Source organism: Xenopus tropicalis, chromosome 3 (genome assembly GCF_000004195.4).
Source record: "Xenopus tropicalis strain Nigerian chromosome 3, UCB_Xtro_10.0, whole genome shotgun sequence".
Classification (NCBI taxonomy): domain Eukaryota; kingdom Metazoa; phylum Chordata; class Amphibia; order Anura; family Pipidae; genus Xenopus; species Xenopus tropicalis.
In genome coordinates, this window is record NC_030679.2 from 74359115 (window position 1) to 74381756 (window position 22642).

At 37.3% G+C, this 22642-nt stretch overlaps 1 protein-coding gene across 4 annotated transcripts in view; it reads right to left on the reverse strand.

Moving 5' to 3' along the window:
* Nucleotides 1-9331: 9331 nt before the first annotated feature.
* The window catches only part of gramd4 (GRAM domain containing 4), a 74185-nt gene continuing 60874 nt past the window's right edge, over nucleotides 9332-22642 (reverse strand). For all 4 annotated transcript variants that reach the window (XM_031898999.1, XM_031898998.1, XM_002932190.5 and 1 more), the window contains 5 exons: nucleotides 21486-21633; nucleotides 20250-20343; nucleotides 18612-18696; nucleotides 17600-17668; nucleotides 9332-15976 (listed from right to left, as the gene is read on the reverse strand). In XM_031898999.1, coding sequence (XP_031754859.1) covers nucleotides 15875-15976; nucleotides 17600-17668; nucleotides 18612-18696; nucleotides 20250-20343; nucleotides 21486-21633 — 498 coding nt within the window. In that variant the 3' untranslated portion in view covers nucleotides 9332-15874. The remainder of the gene's footprint in view (nucleotides 15977-17599; nucleotides 17669-18611; nucleotides 18697-20249; nucleotides 20344-21485; nucleotides 21634-22642) is intronic.

Here is a 22642-nt window from a genome sequence, read left to right on the forward strand (position 1 = left end):
AAAACAAAAAAAAACATCTGCTAGTTGCCATTGTTGCTAGTAATACAGACAGGATTCAGTGAGTTAGAGGAACGTGTCAGTAGCAAGCATATAAGCAGCATTCAGCAGGAGCCAGCTGAGACGATAGCACAATTAAACTTCAGATGCCCTCAGCTTTCTCTGTACCTGTCATACAATATTTGTTCCAGCTCTGTAAATAGTTTTATGCTCTATGTTAACAAATGCTACATGTTTGAAAGGAAAGATAAAATTAGATGACGGTAATGTAACCTAGCTAATTCGGGAAATGCCTTCTTGTTTTCAGGATGCTATTTACCAAACCATGCCTTCTGCTTACTTTAGTAAACACTGCCATCTAGTGATCTCTTTGCAACTCATAACAAATCATTTTTTGCTGGTTATTATAGTGATGGATTGCAGAGGTGAAGCTCTAATAGGGTATGAAAATACATAGTTAATAACTTTAAACAAATTCATATACACACAAATCAGCAAACCCACTGAACAAGGCTATCTGGGGAGTTATATAATATATTTCACATCCGAAAATCAACAAATATAGTGAATTTATAACTGGATATCATTTTAATATCTTATCATTTCATATTATACATAAGCTGAAAGTTGCTCCTGTTATAAATTCACTATATTTGTTGATTTTCGGATGTGAAATATATTATATTAAGAATAATGGTTAAAGCCATGCCAAACAAACAGCTAAAGTTGTCCATAATTTTAAATTAAGTTATAGCATGTCTGTCCAGACTCTGGCAGTTCAGACTACAATTCCCAGCTAACCTTTTGGTTTGCAAAGGATTCTGGAATTTTGTCTCCAAATAGTCAAACCTGTCTATATCTAGTAAAACAGAGTTTACTAGATATAGCAAATTGGTGCATTTACGATCTCTGTACTTTGTGGTTCCAAGGCTGTTGTATTCTTAAGGGAGATATGTTCTGTAGAAAACAATAATTTACCAGTACATTATACACTCTTAAATATCGAAGGAAACTGTTAATAAAAGATGTGTTAAGCTGATTTTTTAAAAATGTCTCCATCTGTTCCACTTCCTGCTAACTTCTTGGGTAACAATAGCTCTTAAAAAGGAATCAATTTGTAAATGTATTGAAAAAAAAACGAGAAGTTACTTCGCTTACTACAGTCGTGGCCAAAAGTTTTGAGAATTACATAAATATTGGAAATTGGAAAAGTTGCTGCTTAAGTTTTTATAATAGCAATTTGCATATACTCCAGAATGTTATGAAGAGTGATCAGATGAATTGCATAGTCCTTCTTTGCCATGAAAATTAACTTAATCCCAAAAAAACCTTTCCACTGCATTTCATTGCTGTCATTAAAGGACCTGCTGAGATCATTTCAGTAATCGTCTTGTTAACTCAGGTGAGAATGTTGACGAGCCCAAGGCTGGAGATCATTATGTCAGGCTTATTGGGTTAGAATGGCAGACTTGACATGTTAAAAGGTGGGTGATGCTTGAAATCATTGTTCTTCCACTGTTAACCATGGTGACCTGCAAAGAAACGCGTGCAGCCATCATTGCGTTGCATAAAAATGGCTTCACAGGCAAGGATATTGTGGCTACTAAGATTGCACCTAAATCAACAATTTATAGGATCATCAAAAACTTCAAGGAAAGAGGTTCAATTCTTGTTAAGAAGGCTTCAGGGCGTCCAAGAAAGTCCAGCAAGTGCCAGGATCGTCTCCTAAAGAGGATTCAGCTGCGGGATCGGAGTGCCACCAGTGCAGAGCTTCCTCAGGAATGGCAGCAGGCAGGTGTGAGCGCATCTGCACGCACAGTGACGCGAAGACTTTTGGAAGATGGCCTGGTGTCAAGAAGGGCAGCAAAGAAGCCACTTCTCTCCAAAAAAAACATCAGGGACAGATTGATCTTCTGCAGAAAGTATGGTGAATGGACTGCTGAGGACTGGGGCAAAGTCATATTCTCAGATGAAGCCGCTTTGCGATTGTTTGGGGCATCTGGAAAAAGGCTTGTCCGGAGAAGAAAAGGTGAGTGCTACCATCAGTCCTGTGTCATGCCAACAGTAAAGCATCCTGAGACCATTCATGTGTGGGGTTGCTTCTCATCCAAGGGAGTGGGCTCACTCACAATTTTGCCCAAAAACACAGCCATGAATAAAGAATGGTACCAAAACACCCTCCAACAGCAACTTCTTCCAACAATCCAACAACAGTTTGGTGAAGAACAATGCATTTTCCAGCATGATGGAGCACTGTGCCATAAGGCAAAAGTGATAACTAAGTGGCTCGGGGACCAAAATGTTGAACTTGTGGTCAATCCTCAAAAGGCGGTGGACAAACAAAAACCCACTCATTCTGACAAACTCCAAGAAGTGATTATGAAAGAATGTGTTGCTATCAGTCAGGATTTGGCCCAGAAGTTGATTGAGAGCATGCCCAGTCGAATTGCAGAGGTCCTGAAAAAGAAGGGCCAACACTGCAAATACTGACTCTTTGCATAAATGTCATGTAATTGTCGATAAAAGCCTTTAAAAAGTATGAAGTGCTTGTAATTATATTTCAGTACATCACAGAAACAACTGAAACAAAGATCTAAAAGCAGTTTAGCAGCAAACTTTGTGAAAGCTAATACTTGTGTCATTCTCAAAACTTTTGCCCACGACTGTACACTGGATATTCATGGCAGACTGCAGATTTACTGTGGAGGCTACAAAAGCCTGAGCTTAGATTGGCAACTTGTTGGATCAACAAACCACTCCTATACTTTGGGTGGCAAGCACATGCACCACTGATAGATCTACAAGTATTAGGAAAAAAATGGAACTGCATTGCAATATGCACAGTTGACCTGTCCTAAACTGAATGTGATCAGCACTCTACGTTGTCATCAAAGTGGTGATTAGTTGCAGATCCCTTTCTTCTTCCCTCCCTCTGAATGAGCGCTGGAAAATTGTGCTAGAACTATAAGGAAGTGCACAAGAACAAAATATAGTGTGATATATCTGCAAAACAATGTACACCGTGTTTGTGTGTATCTCAATAAACAGGACACTTCGGCTTAAAAGAATTGCCTAATACAAATCAATGAAAAACACCACCACCGGTTACAAATGTGCATCATTTATAAACACTTGGCAAATTTGCACCTGGATGGCAACCAATTAAATGTTTGATTTCATTTTTCAACCAGCAGATGGTTGGAAAAAGCTAGTCACTGAGTGGTTGCTATAGGTAATTCCCCATGTGCAAATTTGCCTTTTGTCTATAAATGCCCCAGACCAGAAGTGGGTTAAAGTCCATAAAAAAAAATCCCAGTGCAGGAATGTAAGCAATCAGTTTGAAGTCCAATGTGATCCTTGCTCCTGAGGAAGCGTGGTAGTACCACACGAAATGCGTTGAGATACTGAGATATTTGAATTTGATTTAGTATGCAAATGAATGCATTTATTAGATGCTGAAGTACAAGAAATGACTGCATTATGTATTAGGGCTTCACAATTGCCTTTGCTTACAATTGCTCTTGAAATGGCATGCCTGCGCATATACTGTACATCTCAGCAGTACAACTTTAGAGTCACATACATTTTATTCCAGCAATACAGTTGGGAATTTATTTATCTAGGTAGTTCAGGTTCACAGTAAAAATACATCCCAGCTGTGAAAAAGCAAAGTCCCATATGCTCCAGCAGAAACGTAGAGCAAAATATATTAAACATTTCATTCTGTTTTTTAACTTACCATGATACCTTCCCTTCTGTATTATTTTCTTGTCTCCTCTTTAAAGGGGGGAATGTAATAAAAGTCAGTAATGGAAAAATTATTTACAATGCAAAATTTTATGCAAAGAAAATTTGCCTTTGCGCAAATTTTATTTGGGCTTTGCGAACACGGAAACTGTTTAGCGACCACTTCCAACAGTGGAAGAAAGTTTGCGATTGTTATTGTTTGCGACAGTGCACAGCGTATGTAATAAAATTTCTTAAAGGAAAAGTAACGCTAACATTTTTTAACTAAAAAATCTATTCTACCCTCCCCCAATAATTGCCCTATCCTGAAAACTATTTGTTATTTCTAATGCTTTAGAAGAAAATACCTGTAAAAACTTGGCTTCCGGTAATTTCAACAAAGCCTATATGGCCATGCAGGAGAAAGTATCGGGTGAAGTTTAACTATGCGGTGATCGATTGATCGAGTCTAGCCTGACTCCTTCCTATACAGAAGGAAGGCTAGACTCGATCAGTCGATCGCCGCATAGTGAACGCTTCCCCTGAAACTTTCCCTGCGTCGCCATATCGCCTTTGTTGAAATGACCGGAAGCAAAGTTTTTTACAGGTATTATAAAAAATAGTTTTTTTACAGCATTATAAATAACAAATAGTTTTCAGGATAGGGCAATTATTGGGGGAGGGTAGAATAGATTTTTTAGTTAAAAATTTTTAGCGTTACTTTTCCTTTAAAGGAACAGTAACACCAAAAAATGAAAGTGTATAAAAGTAGCTAAAATATAATGTGCTGCTGCCCTGCACTGGTAAAAGTTGTGTGTTTACTTCAGAAAGTCTACTATAATTTATATAAATAAGCTGCTATGTAGCCATGGAGGCAGCCATTTAAGGGCTCTGGCACACGGGGAGATTAGTCGCCTGCGGCAAAACTCCCTGTTTGCGGGCGACTAATCTCCCCGAGTTGCCTACCCCTGCCATCCCACCGGCGAACATGTAAGTCACCGGCGGGATGGCAGACGCGGCGGCGCGATTCCGCGCAAATCGGGGCAAAAAAAAAACCGGCGAAAAAGACTTGCGAGTCTTTTCCGGCGATTTGCGCAAAATCGCGCCGCCGCGTCTGCCATCCCGCCAGCGACTTATATGTTCGCCGGTGGGATGGCAGAGGTAGGCAACTCGGGGAGATTAGTCGCCCGCGAACAGGGAGTTTTGCCGCGGGCGACTAATCTCCCCGTGTGCCAGAGCCCTAAAGGAGAAAAGGCACAGGCACATAGCAGATAACAGATAAAACACTATTGTATTCTACAGAACTTATCTGTTATCTGCTATGTAACCTGTGCCTTTTCTCCTTTTTTCCAGCTTGAATGGCTGCCCCCATGGCTACACAGCAGCTTATTATATCAATTATAGTAGTGTTACTGTAGCAAACACACCAGTTTTACCAGTTCAGGGCAACAGTGCATTATATTTTCATTACTTTAAAGCTTTTTCATTTTTTGGTGTTACTGTTCCTTTAATAAAAAAGTGGTTACATTTGCTCCTAAAGATTATGCCACCTTCAAGTTTGCCTTAAAAAGTTCACAATGCGCAATTACAATTCGCAATTCAATAACAGTCTAATGAACAATATTACATTGTGAAATGCAAATTTTTATTCTTATTTGTGCACATTTTTTTCCATTTACAACTTTTATTACATTCCCCCATTTATCTCTTATTGCATTGTTTCTCCTCTACGTGTGACTCTCTACATCTTTGCTCTTTACCTTTCCCTTACCTACCATTTTCGTCACTAACAAAAATGTAGCCAGTTTATCGAGAGTGATATTTCAACATCAGAAATTTTGTCAGATTCAGGGTGGCAAACTACTATTACTTAGACAGAGCAAAAGTGATGATGTTGATTCTTTACAAACGTCAAGGAGTTATAGCTTTATGGTATAAACAGAGAAATGAGCTGTAACTGCACTGATCACGTCAGCCAAGGTAGTCATGCCACATCTGGCAAGAAAATGTCTATAGCATAGCTATACAAGACAAGAAGATGGCATGTGGTCCAAGCAGCACTTTATAAATATAAGTGTTCTACTGTCACAAACTGGATCAAAGGCAATAAATACCATGTGTGTATAACTTGCTTTTCCAGAGATTGCCTATTCAGCTTGGATTCTGCACAATCTCTTTAATCTTCTCCTAAAGAAGATTTGTTTGAAAGGATAGAATTATTTGAAAGAAACATCATCTGATATAGGTTTTAGCAAGAGAGCTGTTGGTGAGTAAGAATGTTATTACTCTTTGCAGCCCAGTCACCCCAAGCTGCTCCTCTCACGGGTTGGTACTTTGGAAAAAAAAAGAAAATCCCTTTTTGCCTATTATTCTCAATTTCCTTTCTTGAGAGTAAATAATATGATATGAATTAATGGGATATCCATTCTAATAATAAGCAAAGGGTTATTATGTTTGAGTACTTTGTTCTTTTCAACACTTCCACAACAAGATAGAATATTAGATAATAATTATAATGTGTGATCTAGTTTTGGGTGTTGTTCATTCTTCCTTTTTAACTCGGATCTTTTAATAAATTACTAGATATCTCTGGTTTAGTGGAAATGAGTTTAGTCATGATTTCAAAAAGCCTGAGGCTTCCCAAACTAGTCTGTAAATGCTGCAAACAGCATGAGGTAGAATTCTGGCAAACACTTCAGCCTGCAGATCAAGGTAGACCAAGCTCCAGGCAATGATGGGTAACCTACATACAGTTACCCATTTCCATATTACATATACAGTTAATTTTGTAAGTGAAAGGTGTTAAAGGGGATGTCATTCCATTATATTTAGTGATTCTGTTAGAATCCATAAAAACAACCAAGTTTCCAATATTCATGCATAATTGTTTTTTATTACCATTGTAAAAGTAAATGTTCTGGTTTCCGCACACAGACAGCCATAGCAAGCCCTACCTAAGCTGTTCAGAACCTTGGGCCACCAGTCATCTTGTTCTCTCTGGACCCTATCAGAACAGAGAATAATCTTCCAGCAATGAACATCCTTGCTTCCCATTGACTCATACTGCAATCGGAGGACTTTTCAGTAAAAGACCAATCAGATTACTTCAGAACCGAAGCAGCAGCTGGCTGAGGCTGTCTGCCGCAGAAGAGGAAAATGGATTTTTATCTTTATAATAGTACAAAAAAAAGACCCAATACATCTATATTGGAAACTTACTTGTTTTTAGGAATCCTAACAGAATCCCTTAACGTAATAGGAGGACTATATATCCCCTCTAAAAATTACTGCAGGAATCAGTGTGTTAAATAAAAGTTTGCAAATTATAATTCACAGTACTGTTTTTGCAAGACCCCTGGCACTAATAATTCCTAAAGACTAATATGGCCTACTGAGGTAGCCACCTGTTGACTATTGCAGACCTTAATAAAATCTCTGACACCCTAAACTTTGGGCTGTCACTCAACAACTATGGGCTCCTCTAAGCAGACCTGAAAAAGTCACCAATTGATGTCTACAAAGCTTGCAATTTCCACTTTCTGTAATGTTATCAAGAAATAGCAGTTAAGGGGAACTGTGGAAGTTAAGGCAAGATCTATAAGATCAAGAAAACTGCTTGTATGCTGACCAGAATCAGTAGGAAGCCTTAACTGCAACCTCATCACAAACATCTGCATCTGCAGTATTCAAACAGTGCCTAGGAAAGCCTGAGGTTTGTTTGGAGAAAAAAAAGGCATTTGATGAAACACTTTGCCACTTGTTAAACATGAAGATGTCTCAATTTTCCTTTGAGATGGTGTGGCAGCCAGTGCAAAGCATTGCTGTACGTAAAGAGGAAGGGATGGATTCTATTACATATCAGCACATTCTAAACAAGGCTGTGGAGTCGGTAGATAAATTCCCCGACTCCGACTCCTCAGTTTCTGATACTTCTGACTCCGACTCCTCTGTTTTAAATATGCTAATGTATTTTATACATCCAGGAAGGGGAAGGATCACTTAAAACACAACTGAACTGATAATAAACCAAAAGACAATTTTATCTATACTCCTACTCCTAATGATTTCCCTAGAATCCCATAGTCATGTTTAAAGTTTAAGCTAACATTACAGCTGAATTACAGCAGTTTTTCAAATGTTTTAAAGCTTCAGTCTTAAAGGAACAGTAACACCAAAAAATAAAAGAGCTTTAAAGTAATAAAAATATAATGCACTGTTGCCCTGCACTGGTAAAACTACTATCATTTATATAATAAGCTGCTGTGTAGCCACGGGGGCAGCCATTTAAGCTGGAAAAAAGGAGAAAAGGCACAGGTTACATAGCAGATAACAGATAAGTTCTGTATAATACAATAGTGTTTTATCTGTTATCTGCTATGTGCCTGTGCCTTTTCTCCTTTAAATGGCTGCCCCCATGGCTACATAGCAGCTTATTTATATAAACTATAGTAGGGTTTCTGTAGCAAACACCCCAGCTGTACCAGTGCAGGAATGGCTGCCCCCGGGGCTACACAGCGGGGTATTTATATAAACTATAGTAGGGTTTCTGTAGCAAACACCCCAGCTGTACCAGTGCAGGAATGGCTGCCCCCGGGGCTACACAGCGGGGTATTTATATAAACTATAGTAGGGTTTCTGTAGCAAACACCCCAGCTGTACTAAATACTGACTTACTATGGTGTCCAGACTTTTGAACATGCCACAGATACTATTTTGTTTGTTCCTACAAGCTGAATTAAAATGTAACTGTGTATTAAAATTTGCTGATGTTTTTTTTAAAACACACTAATTCCTGCAGTAGTTGTTTACCACCTAAAACAATAACTAAATATGTAATATGGCAAGGGCTGCCAAAATGTTTGTATTGAAATGCAGTAACCAAAAACACCCGGCATAGAACAAATGGTATAACCAAAGACACCCGGCATAGAACAAATGGTACTGCAGGTGTAAACTTGACATGTTCTGAAATGTACATTTAATTTAATTTGTCTAGAATCTTTGGTTGTACAGGTATAGGTCCCATTATCCAGAATGCTTAGGACCAAGGCTATTCTGGATAATGGGTCTTTCCTTAATTTGGATCTCCGTACCTTATGTCTACTAAAAAATCAATAAAACATTAAACATAATAGGACGGGTTTGCATCCAAAAAGGATAAATTATATCTTAGTTGGGATCAATTACAAGATACTGTTTTATTACTACAGAGAAAAACAAATCAGTTTTAAAATTCTGAACCATTTTATTAAAATGGAGTCTATGGTAGACGGGCTTTCCGTAATTGGAAGCTTTCTGGATAACGGGTTTCCGGATAATGGATTCCATACCTTTATAATATATACCATTATACTGCGTCAGCAACCTCAGAGGGACCCTTTGTCAGCTGAAGTAGCTACTAGTGATCCCTGCAGGCCGCTTGCCCCTAGAAACATTTGGTAAAATCAATGTAAATGTAGGTGTATCACCAAACTTAGGGCACACGAATGCTGGCAGTGCAGCATTTTGCATTAAGCCTTTTTGGGACATCCATTGGTTTGTCTGTGGGGTACTTGGCTTTGCTGAGTAAATAATAGGTGAAAAAAAAACAAATTTTCCCAATGTTTATTCAAATGAAGTTTTATTTTATACAAGAAGTATGTCATTTTTTTGTTATGCAATAAAAGTTTTTTTCTTTAAAAAAAATGTACAGGGCAAGTTAGTCATTATTTCATTTTTTATCAGCTAAAATTATTCACAACTAAAAAAAAAAATAGACTCTGACAGACATAAAAACTGTAACATATCCTTCTAATGCAGTCTTAATACAAGAAATAGCCTTCTAAATTTACAGAGTTCAGTAAAAACTAACATCTTAATCTATACAGTTGAAAATGTCAAAAATATATATACATATGTGGAACTTCTGACAGAAATTTCCTTCTGTCAACATTTTGACTACAAATACTTTTTTTCTCATTTATTTGTGTGTAATGGGCTAGCAAATCTGAATATTGTGGCAGTGTAGGTAAACATTATACAATTTAGCAGCAATCACTTAAAAGGGACCTTAATGGTTTACATAAATTGATTTCATATCAATTTCAGCACCAACTCTAGTGCTGACCACTTGCCTAAATATTAACCTGTCCAAACTAACTTTTTGCAGTAAAAATGTGTAGTGATGATACAACATCATATTGCAATCTGCAGGAAATAAGAATTTTTAGAGAAAATGAGCCACCACTTTTAACATGAACACTTCTTGTTTGATTCACTGTGTGTCAAGCTGTGCAATACTACAACAGACAAAGCTCCCAGGCAGAGCATGGAAAGTGATGTGTACAATGTGGTATGTTATTCTAGTGTCCCCCAAGCAGTGGCTCTCAAGTAACATGTTGCCCTCCACACCCATCCAAGTTTTGGAGGCATACAGAACAAATTTACTACAAACAGAGCATCCTATAGGCCGCCAGTTCACATGGGGATAACAAATAGTTAATGGCAGTGCTTATTTGGCAACCTCAAGGAACATTTTCATACTTGCGTGTTTTCCAAGCACTTTTTACATTTGATTGTGTAAAAACTGTTGGGGACCCTTATTCTAGAGCCTGTTACTTGTGAACATTGTGCACATTTTATCTATTTATTAACGTTTTGAAAATACTGAAAAAAAAGTGCCATTTAAATTATCTTAATACGCATGTATATGATTTATGTGCTTGTGTGTGCTTAATCCATAACCATAATTTTAGTGTGTGAGGGGCGGCTATGTCCAAAACTAGTCGGAGGCCTGGTGTGGCTTAAGGTTTAAAAAAAAAAATTCCATGACTCTGAGGGCTTTGTGAGCATTTATTAATCCTCCCAGCCCTTTGTACAACAATCTTAAAGTACTTTCTCTACATCAGGGTGTGATCACAGGCAAAGTTTATAGCAAATGCCTCATGCAGCAAGACATATTAGCTCATAGAAGGATCAGGAATGCAGATCTAACTGGGAATAAGTAAAGGCCAACTGCATGCACTGCAGTATAATTATGGCACATGGGGGATATTTATCAAAGGGTAAAAAACAGAACTTAACACAGTTCTTTATTCAATAATCTCTTTTGTACAAATTGTTGGGGCATATTTATTTAAGGGTAAAGACAGGGCACAATATTTCTACACATTGATAAACATGCTCCAAAAAAATCGTATACAAGTGAATAGGGAAATATGTCCCATGCCATGTTACATTTTTGCCACAGTGAGTGAGGGAGTTATGGTAAGAAGCGCCAGCATGTGCAGTTTGTCATTTGGCTGTGAAACAAGCAAGTGTGTGTTAAACATATAACTTGAGCTGTAAGTTGTTGTATGGAAGGGGAAAAGATATCTGAATTTTTATTGTGGTAGATCATAGTGTTACATTTTATACAAACGCATTAAAGTCCCATTAATATTTTTTCCTCTAGGATAAAACTGCAAAGTATTGTAACAGTGAATGGTTTTACTGAATCAGCTAACCGATCTCCTGGGAATGGCGCAAAATGCACAATTTGAGTTATGTTTAGTCTGCTTAGCATGGCAGACCCACTCTGAGCAATTTTACATTCATTTGTATTTACATTTTCTTTAATGAAGTTTGAGGAATTTTTGCAAGGATTCATCACAGCAGTTGTTTCAAAACAGCACAACAAGGGGGGATAAATCCACAGTTTTACCAAGCATGTTGTGAATTTAGTCTTTCGCATTTTGGATCATTTGACTTGAGAAGAAAAATCTCATTTCAAAATACTCTCTCATTGGCTACTACCAGTAATATACCCTGGAAACCTAGTTATGGAACATATAACCAGGACATCCCTTGGTCTCTCATAGGCACCATATTATATGACCAATTTCATTTGTTAAGACAATGTTCTAGCAGTAACAGCTGATAACATAATCATTAAAAATAACACTTCCAACTAATAATCTCTGTGAATATGTGCTGAAAGCTTTTTCCTATTATGATCTTCAACAAATAACTAATATGGAAAGCCTAAATGCAAAAATTAAATCCATAGATAAACCTTTTTAGGTTTCCAAAGCAGTAAGAACTAAAACATATTTGCAATATAAACCAGTGGGGTCCAGAATAGTGATATTATTAAAATGTAAGTGATGTCATTTGGCAGCCTATGTTGTCACAGACTAACTCAATAGGAATTCTTACTGAGAGGTGATTTCTTTTACTTCTTTATTGTTACAACTTAAAAAGAAATGTGAGAAGTCCATTTCTCAATCTGCCATCCCCAGATGTAATGTAAACGGTCCATGTGCAATATTAACTAAGAGTAGAGATACTGTATAAAAGTCAGTAACGTTTAAATACTACACTTACCTAGGGGACATCAGTCCAACAGCTTTTACCCAACTCTGATAAAAAATGAAATGAGTTCCTTAAATTATACAGTATATATATTTATACATTTAACTGAACACACACATTTGTTTTCTTTTTTAAGACAGGGTTGTTTTCATTGTCCCTTCAACATGAACAGGAACTCAAACCGACCACAGTGACAAACATGAAAAAAAAGTTGAACAAAAATATATTACTATATTACTAAATATATCTGCTTTAGAGAAAACAAATGGAGTACAAATAAAAGAAAACAAATGTCACAATTAAAATTCAGCACTGCAAAAAGAATTTGTTCTGTTTTCCATATACTCAAAATTAAAGTGATTTCAGTATCTTAAATGTCTCCTTCTTACAACCAGGTTATGTAACATTGACATCAAAGTTAGGCACATACTCATATTCAGCGTGCCTACCTCTGCCACAATGAAAATAGTACCATTTCATTTAAGTGTACCATATGTGCCAAAGAAATGTGTACTATTATTGGGTTTTCTCTGTATCTTTTCCTGTGCAAAATCAGAGAGAAAACTTCAATAGAGAAAAGCATGCCATGAGTTTAAAAATTTAATTAATTATGGGTAGGCTGGGTAATAATGCCAGCTAGTTCTAGAACAAACTGATGTTGGGTGGGGCGGGGATTTGCCAGAAAGAGTTGAACAATGTAAAAGAAGGAACTCTATAACCCTATCCATTTCCTGAATGCTAATTAAGGTTCTATATCAAATGAACCCACACACACACTGCTTTTTATGTCTGCCTTGGGATGTTTAATGGGTTTTTCAACTTTAAGTTGGAGTGTCACAGAATGTCCTTTTGTTATCAACTTTTGAATTTTGTCTTCACTTTTTATTGAATAGTTTTTTTTTTTTTTTTTTTTTTTTTTTTTTTTAACAATTTGCCTTCCTTTGCTGCCTCTGTTCATAATTAAAAGGGGGGTCACTGACCCTGGCAGCCAAAAAATGATTGTTCTGTAAAGCTATAACTTGATTGTTATTGTTACTTAGGATTCTATTCAGACGCTCTCCTACTCATTTTCAAACTGCTGCTGAAACTTCAAACTGGAGAAGAGCTGAAGAAAAAGCGAAATAGTTCAAAAACCACAGAAAAGCAATGACAAATTGATAAGTGTCTCAGAATATCCCTGTCTTCATCAAAGTAAATTTAGAAGTTAATCTGATTTGAACAAACCAAACATTTGTTTTTGTTTTGCAAAGGTGTCAAGGCAAATCAAGCTATTACATTGCTCTTAAACATAACCGAAAGTTCAGTTCCCCCATTATCCATAATAAAAAACCCCAAGCAATACAAAGGATGGTATGTTTCTTTTTTTCTTACTAGAGGCACTTCGGGACAGATTCAGCAATTGAAAAGCCTTCAGTCACCATGTGTTTTGCCATGTTGCTTTATAACTGCTAACTATTGTTTCTAAAAGAAGAACACGCCTTACTGCAAATGTGTGCTTGCTAAATTAATCTCCAGATAAGAAAGCATAAATATAGATGTGCAAGCATTACAGTTTTTCATTGTCCTAAAAGGACATTATACTGACATAGCATGCTGCCATTAGGGGCAGAAAATCAGCTGTAAAAATTCCCTTCACTGTCTGTGCATCACATAGCAATCTATGGCACGCACTACAGGGTTTAGGAATGCCTCCTCTATCCCAGTCACTGCTTTGTGTGCTTCAGGCACTACATTTCCCATAGATTACTATGAAAAGCAGGCTGAGATTGTAGTTTAAACCACTGCAGTTTTCTGCATGATGGTAGCACTGGTCAAAACACCCCTTGTGACAATACACTCATTCCTGCCTCAGGAAAGTATGCACTTATTCAAGTCAGTTATATACGTATAAATTAGGTCGGATAGTCAAGTGAAAACTATGACTGTAATGACAATAATATCACCAACAGGTTCAATAGGAATTCATTTCATTGCCAGGCCAAGGCCAACAGGCAAGCCGTTACGGGACTAGTTCAATAAGAACTGGAATGAGTATATCCAGCTAGAGATTAAGTAAACTTCTGGGTTTTCTTATTTCTTACTTTTACTAAAGACTTTGAGCTAAGTGGTATCATTTAGCACATGGGGGTATATTGTAAATGTCCATTGCCAACTCCAATTCACTTGAAAAAGAAACATGCCACCAGCCTAAGATCCAACTACTTTTTCTTATTACCATTCCCCTAAAATGAGATTTTAAAAAATTATTGAACTGGGTATCTCCAATCAACTATCTTCCACCCGCTACTGACCTATACTTCAACTCCTGCTGAACATTGTAGGGGTCAGCGGATATTTTAGTCCATAAGCAGCAGTGCTGACAAATGTAAAACGCTCTTCATTTAATAAAGTGAATGACAATAAAATAAAATGAGAAGAAAAATCATACTTAAAACCATAATATAAACAATGACAAGTACTGTTATTTTGAGACATGATTTTACAAGTATACAAATTACAAGTATACAGATTATCTTTCCCAAGGATTCAAGCCCTTTGGGACATTCATTAAACTCAGGAAAAGACTAGTTAGTATGTACTGTCCATTCTGCTAACTTGCAAGGAAACTATAGCTTTAAGAGCAGGCTTTACAATGATCCATGAAATCAATCTCCTGGGTGAGAACATGGGGCAGTTTTTATTATGCGTATTTGGGGGTAAGTTTCATACAAAGTGGTTGGATAGCACATATTAACATGTTTTAAATAAATCTGCACCAAAATGAGTACATTTTGCTACATCTCGCTCACACTGCTGTATTTGGATTAACCTTAAACCATACCTAATACATTTCACACTACTTTCCCAACAATAAATCAGATCGTACGCTGCAAGAAAGCTGTAGTTTCTGTTCTCTTACAATATTATTTTGCACCTGTTCCTCAATTTAAGGGTTTAGTTTTGCACAGCAACTAAAGTAGTCAACCATGATTATTCAAATTAAAGGGTAAATGCTTAAGAACTAAAGATGCCTTGCCATGGAAAATTAGCCCATGCAGCAGAGGGAAAGCAAAAACTGCATGCATACAGATATTCCATGAACAGCAGCAGGATGGTTTATCACCCTATAATTTAGCTCTGATTCCCAGAATTCCAACCAGGAAAATCAAAGGTTTCATTAGATTAGCAGTGCAGGTGTGCCCTAATAAATATGTGTACATGTATTCTTGAAAGCAGACATGCTTTCAAGAATAAGGTGATGGTCTGATTATGCCACAAGTCGCATATTCTTCTTTCTAACTGTTCACATAACTCACTGAGATTATTCTCTGTCATGACAGGGCCCAAAACTGTGGCCAGTCACAAATTTTACAAAGCACGTGACTCACAAGATGGCACTTTTCCCAACCTACCATTTCATCTAAAATAACCCCATGATAAAACAAAAAGTTGCAGTGATTTCAGCCCTCATTCCAAAGCCACTGCAGTAAAAGACAACATTATATGGAGTGTTCAGTGTATAATATTAGGGCTTAAAGATTTTGGGTGGATGTATATTAAAATCTATTAGGATTAAGAGCTTAGATGTAAATGAAAGATCATGAGTGCTTATATCTGTAGGTCCCATTTTGCATTCTGTTAAAAATAATGGGAGGTCTGACACTGTAAAAAAAAAAAAAAAAAAGTGTACATACATAGAAAGATGGACACGGGAAAATAAACAATACTCATTTACTGTAAGAGAAATATATAACCCTCTACTCAGTAAAATTATTGCAAAATAGAATAAAGAGGTGGAAGGCAAAGAGGACAGCTATAATGTCAGGGTGGCAGGTGAGTCCTAGGTGTCGCTGTTTGTTACTGCAGATGTGATTTTGACATACTGGCTGAAGATTGTTTCAAATGCTTCGTCTCTGTGAACCATGGCACCAAAAACTAGTGGCTGAAAGGAAAAGTAAAAGAGGAGACATTATCAAACTCCAAGACCAGTTTCTGACTTCTACTTTGATGCTAGTTACCAGATGATTGAAAGTTCTCAATTAAAAAAGAATAAAAGCCTCCCTTCCACTCCAAGTTCCATCCAATGGCTTCCTCCCTGTACCATAGTTAGTCTGAACAGTTTTTCTCTTAGTGTACCTCCTTAAAAATACACATTGGGGGTGGCAGGCATCATCTTGTGCCTGCCAATCACCTCTTGTGTTTGATCAGCAACATGGAGCATGCACAGTTTAAGGCAAGTCCAGATCAGCTTCAACTGTACATGCTGCTGTAGTGATTTCCAACAGAAGAGGACTCCAAGCGGCATGAGATGGCGCCTGCCAACCCTGCTACACAACTCTGCACAACTTTAATAAGGTACACTAAGAGAGACAATTTTCAGAATTAGTGGTATGGGTATGAAGGCTTTCATTCTTTTTGAGCCTATATGCTTCCTGCTCTAAAGGATGTTAGGAGGTATAGCGTAATAGCAAGCGATCTGTAACCCCAGGTACACGAATTCTACCCTTTGGAATGTTCTGGTTAATGTCACATGGGGCTGTTTATTGGCCTGCATATATGCAAATCTAGATAAACCATCTATCCTAATTGCTTATTATGACCACACATGGTTTGGAGTTAGAAGAGTGAATAGTAATGCATTACATGTGACATGGCTGATGGCAACTGATATAAGTAAATATTTTCATGGTTTCTTTTGTTGTATTGGGTATAACTACTTTTCTACTGTTCTGTTTGTTCTGGCTGACTGCAGGTTTGGAACTGCAGTTAGTGTGGAGGAACTGTGTCCTGACAAAAATGATACATGTCCAGATAATCAGGTAGCAAGGTCAATATTGGCCAAACTTCCCAACCAAGTCTGTACATGTATAGCCCATTTCAGCACCTGTTTCCTCTACACTGGAGAGTCTGTAAATAGTTTTATATTTGGCCTCTTGTGTTAAACAAAATTGGAAAATGTAGAATCTGTGCACTAGAATATTCTTCTGTATTTTCTCAAGTCCTTTAAATGGGACCTGTCACCCAGGCATTAAACATGAATCTCAACTCATCCATACCCATTATAAGGGCATTTAAAAATTCCAGATGCCAATCATATATTACCTTCCCCGCCTCTATGCATTAGGCATAGAGGCGGGGCAGACAATTTCTTTCACTTTCCATTCAGCACTCACGTTCCCCCCTCCCTCCTCACTATCTAATTGTGTAGCCTCTGCATGGGAATGTGCATTAGGTCCCCTCTATCTTGCACATAAACAAGATTTTTTGGCGATACAAAGCTTGCCTTAATAACAGAGCCCACAAAATGGTGCCTTCTAGCTTGCTGTGATTGTGTAATTCCTAGACTGAAGAAAACAAGATTTTTATTATTTAAATAATGTAATTGATGTTTATTTTGCTTAACAAACACAATAGAAAAGAATTTGGAATTATTTCTTAGGGTGACAGGTCCCCTTTAAGGCAGAATGTCAAAGCATTCCAGTTACTGTAAACAAATCCCTTAACCCATAGCCACCCAATATTACAGCTCATGAAAAATAGATTATGATTGCACTGCATGACATACCTTTTGTGTAGATGGTGTTGACACTGCAATACCCATCCCAGACCCTGGCAGTACTGATAACACTTTATACTGAGGGAACAAAACAAAGTGAATGAAATATCACATGTAATAAAACAGACCAAGAACATCATTCTTACAAACAATGTAGATCAATAAATATAAAATGTAGGTTACACCATAATTATTTGCTATTTAAGAATGAAAGGAAGCTATTTTTGCATCAGATATTCAGCTATAATAAGATATAATAAGATATTCAGCTATATAAAAGAGTATGCAGGACAGTACCAATAGTTTATCCTAACTGGTCTTGGGGACAGGGACGACTTTTAAATTCATGTAAAGTCGTGCCTGTCAGTTACAACATGTGCTGAGCTCACCTAAGAAATTAGTGGTGTTTGTGTGTACATGTTGGGGGCAGTAAATATAAGTAAACAGCTAAGTCTTCTCTTCTGAGAAATTATAACAGAGGTCCTAAAAATTTCCACAAGGCCTCCCATGCTGCTTCACACAATCAGCCCCTATGTCTCATCCATTTCAAATATCATTGCTAAGGGCTGTGACACACAAGGAGATAAGTCGCACCATGACAAATCTCTGTTGTCGCTGGTGACTAATCTTCCCACAATGCCATCCCACCAGCTATAATGTAAATCGGCGGTGGGATGGCATATGCGACGCCGCAATTTGCCGAAGTCACTCTCAAGGCGACTCCGGCAAATCGCGGCACCGTGTATGCCACCATAAATATAACTGCTTTACCTAAAACAGTCTGCCTAGGCAATCAGAATGCAGTGTCAGAATCAGAATTTTTAAGGAAGCTGAAAATACTGCTGGAAGCAAGGAGTTCACTACTCTCTCCCCAGAATGGCAGGCATATCACAGTGCGTTACAGAAGGAAGGATTTGGCTTTATGTTATCAGTACAGTTTTTGCATCCCTTGGAGCACAGACCAAGCGTTAATACTACTGTGCATAAGAAATAAAAACTCAACAACAAAGAACTAACTTACCTTCTGAATGTCTGTAATGTCTGTAAGCTTTATGACTTTATTTCTTTTAGAGGAACCCGACCTCGAACTTTCAAAGCATAAATAGCTATAAATAATAAAATGATCAATGACATAATTAGGATGTTTGCACGGGTCAGTTTTAGATTTTCTCTAATGTACATTTAAAGTTTATGGTCTTTGGTCAAACACATCAAATTGATGGAATTACATTAATAAAATATACTTTTATTATTCCCAGCAGAGTATGCAAATTAAAAAAAAAACATGGAATCCTATGACTTGCTATGGACTATATATTCCACATGGCCATCGCTGTTAGAGGGGCAGAGAAAACAGCACTCACTGAATACAGGTAGCTGATTGCACTATAAAACTTTGCTCTTGTGCAAGCCCAAAGCAATGCCGGGGAAATATGTTCGTTTAATTTAATGGTTGTAATATGGAACTAATATTCTTAGGAGACTTTGCAAGATTGTTGTTACTATGCTGTCAATTTTACTAAACTTTTGTTAGGACAACTATTTGTAATTATACAGATAGGGGATCTATTATCCAGCCTGCTTGGAACCTGGGGTTTTCCAGATAAAGGGCCTTCATATCTTAAAGTGTGCTAAAAACACTTAAATATTAAATAAACCCAATGTGGATTCATGCAGCTTAGTTACCATGATGTACAAGGTACTGTTTTATTATTACAGAGAAAAAGGAAATGATTTTTAAAGATTAGAATCATGTGCTTAATATGGAGTCTATGGGAGATAGCATTCCTAATCCAGAGCTTACTGGATAACAAATTTCCAGATACAAAATCCCTTATACCTATATAACTTAACTAATTATAAATATTGCTGTAAATTTTTGCCCTTGTGGATTCTATAGTCACAAGAAGTTGCCGAAGGAGCAATACAATGCAATTTTATATCTGCCAGGGCTACAATATATACTGGACATTTTTCAACCACTTTTCCTTATCATTTTGGCAGCAGGTCCTGGTTTCCTTCATTCACTGTGTCTTTCTCTGTCTCTGTGCTTCCCTCTCTGCTATAGAACAGGGAAATAAATAATCCTGCTGCCACTGTGGTAAGAACAAAGAAAAAATGCACACAAGCCAGGTACATATATACCTGACAGATTCATAAATGTTGCTCAGTGAGACAAGAAAAGGGAGAAACATTCACTGTTTAGCAAGGGAGGAGTTGAATGATTCTGCCACCGTGTCAGGGTGTGGAGATAGATTCTTTGAGTCAGAGGAAATCCTTTCCCACATACATGGTTTCCCCTCATACTAAGAAATAATGTACACATATGGACTAAAATAATAGATGGATAAAAGATATTTTTATAACATTGTAGAAAGAAGCTTATACAAACACTAATCCTGCTGAACAACCTTATGTAAATCTGGGGTTAGTATTAATTTTTGCTTGGGAACTAGCAGTATGAATAATTATGCTATAGCACTGAAATGTTAGTACAAGAATATTTTATTCTGGTATTTTAATAAAAATGGCAAATTATGGAATTAGAACAGGTTCATTAATCCCCTATACCTTTCTTACATACAAGTCTTGTAAATGCCAAGCCATTGTACATACAGCATATATTACAAAATAAACACTAAAGAAAAGAAGCACTTACTTTTCTGTAACATACAGGATGCCATTGCGGATATAGTCAGTCGGCATCTTCCGATCTCTGTTAATCAAGCAGCAACGCCAGCCAGTTTCACAGGCTAGACAAGTGAGTAAAAAAATTAAATATGGTTTTAGGAAAAAGAAGCTATACAATATGACATGTTTAGTGTAATCTAAGGTTTGCCAACATTATAATATATAACATAGCAGCTACCGAGGAATGCTGTAACTAAACAAAACACAAGGCTGACGGCGAATGTAGAACACTGGGCTCTGATTTATACAGATATATAATTAGCACTACATAAATAAATAAAAATGTACATACATTTTTTAAATATCGCATTAGTCTATGCGAAAATTAACACCTACTTGGGCCAGGCGGTAATTATAGAAAAGTACAGTTCATGACCTTTTGGCAACACAATATGTACTTTGCAGTGTTATTTATTCAAGTATGTGTTGGACCTAGAGTGATGCAGCCTCCAGATTGCAGGGAAATGGGCATTTTCAGTACACTAATTTTCCGCAAGTATTTGCATGTATGGCTAATATGGCGTGCGTTTATTCGCACAACTATTTATATGCTACTATTTATATGCGGCTACTATTTATATGCGGCTACTATTTATACGCGGCTACTATTTATACGTGGGGCGTTGATTAGCGCATGTACCATCAAGTACCGCACGAAAATAGTCTTCGCGACTAAAATAACTCATGCAGTATCGCGCGTAAATTAACGCAAGTATGCTTTTAGTGAATCGTGCGTTAAGTCACGAAAAATTAGACGCACTAAAAATTTTACCGCATGCTATAAATAGCGCACATTTTAACGCACTTTAGTGAATCTGCCCTCATAAGTTGTACAGGGGTAAGTCTGTACTGCATATAGAATATAGAAATAAATGCATATTGCAAAAGTGATCATAGAGTTTACATCATTTTTTGGAGGGTTAGATGCCCTTTAACTGTCAGGAGCTGAAAAGTTGGGTGGGTGCCAGGCTAAATTTATAATGGTCTTGTAGCAGAGCCCATTAAAGATATTTATCGTAACTATATATAATGTATAATACTATTTCTATGATCAGAAGATTCCCTGTTAATTTCCTCCTGAGAACCGAAATACAGGGCACTATAGAAGCAAACCACCATCACAATGTATTTAGATCTCTCTCGCTCTTTCATAGCATTTTGCAATGAGTGGGCATCCAATAAAAGTAGAGGAAAAAGTAGTTACCTGGCAGAGGGCGCTCAGCTTCAGCCAAACTGAAGATCTCCTGAAAACTACTCTTTTTGGTACTATGGAAGCGGCCAGTTTCTTCATCTCTATTGACTCCCTGTGGAGCACTGGAGGCCAAATTACCTCTAGAGTAAACAGTCTGGATCTACAAAGAAACACAGGGAGTATATTGATCTATAAGTCTGTGAAGCAGAAATGGAAAAAACTGTTCTATTGCATGGAATAAAATAATTAAAAGCCGCAGGCCATGATGAGAGGTGCACAAAACATTTCCTTTCTATTATTCTTCATAATCTGTTTAGCCATTGAGCTAAAGGCACAATTAGTGTTCATCAGTGAGCTATATTTAGTGAACTGGCAATAATAGCAATTGACAATCTGCAAGTAAAAGAGTATCCACCGGAAAATTCAGTTTCTTTCTCTATGTCCTCCACAGCAAGGAAAACCTCTCTATAGCACTCAGGTTGATCTGTATAAGACTTGTGTCACACAAGGCTCATTGGGTGCACTGACAGGTCTGTGAGTTAGCCTGTGAGCGAACACATGGAACATATTTGGGTGAAAAATGCATTAGTCTGAAGGATATACCCAGATATGTGTGTACAGTTGTAATTGGGTGTTGTCCGTTAAACATTGTAAAAAATATGGCATGTTATGTACTTTTTCTAAGCATATTTTCGACTGGTCTTTATTATTTTATTAAAAAGCTACTGCACACAGAGTGGCCGAATCACAAAGCTGTAATTTTCTGGATGAAATCTGCTACATGGGGGCAATGACAGGCAGATCACAGTACCATCAATGCACACATATATGGAGTGGAGGGGAGCCCAATAAGAAATATGCTGGAAGAGAAAACACAAATTGTGCAAGTAGCCTTCGACTTCTTATTTTCCAGTCAAAATTGCTGTCTGTTGCACTTTTTTTTTTTACAGGTATTCAAAACATTCATAACTAGATAAATGCAGTCTCAGTGATGTGGTACCTTTATAACTGTGAAGAGCAGAGTTTAAGTATGAGTTGGTATGTTTCCATAATGTTAAACAGAAATGCCCTGATCATTACTCACCTAGGGGACCTGCAGTTTCCACTATCACATGATACCACATAAAGCAAGAGGGTCAAAGAAGCATATAAGAGCAATCTGGCCATCA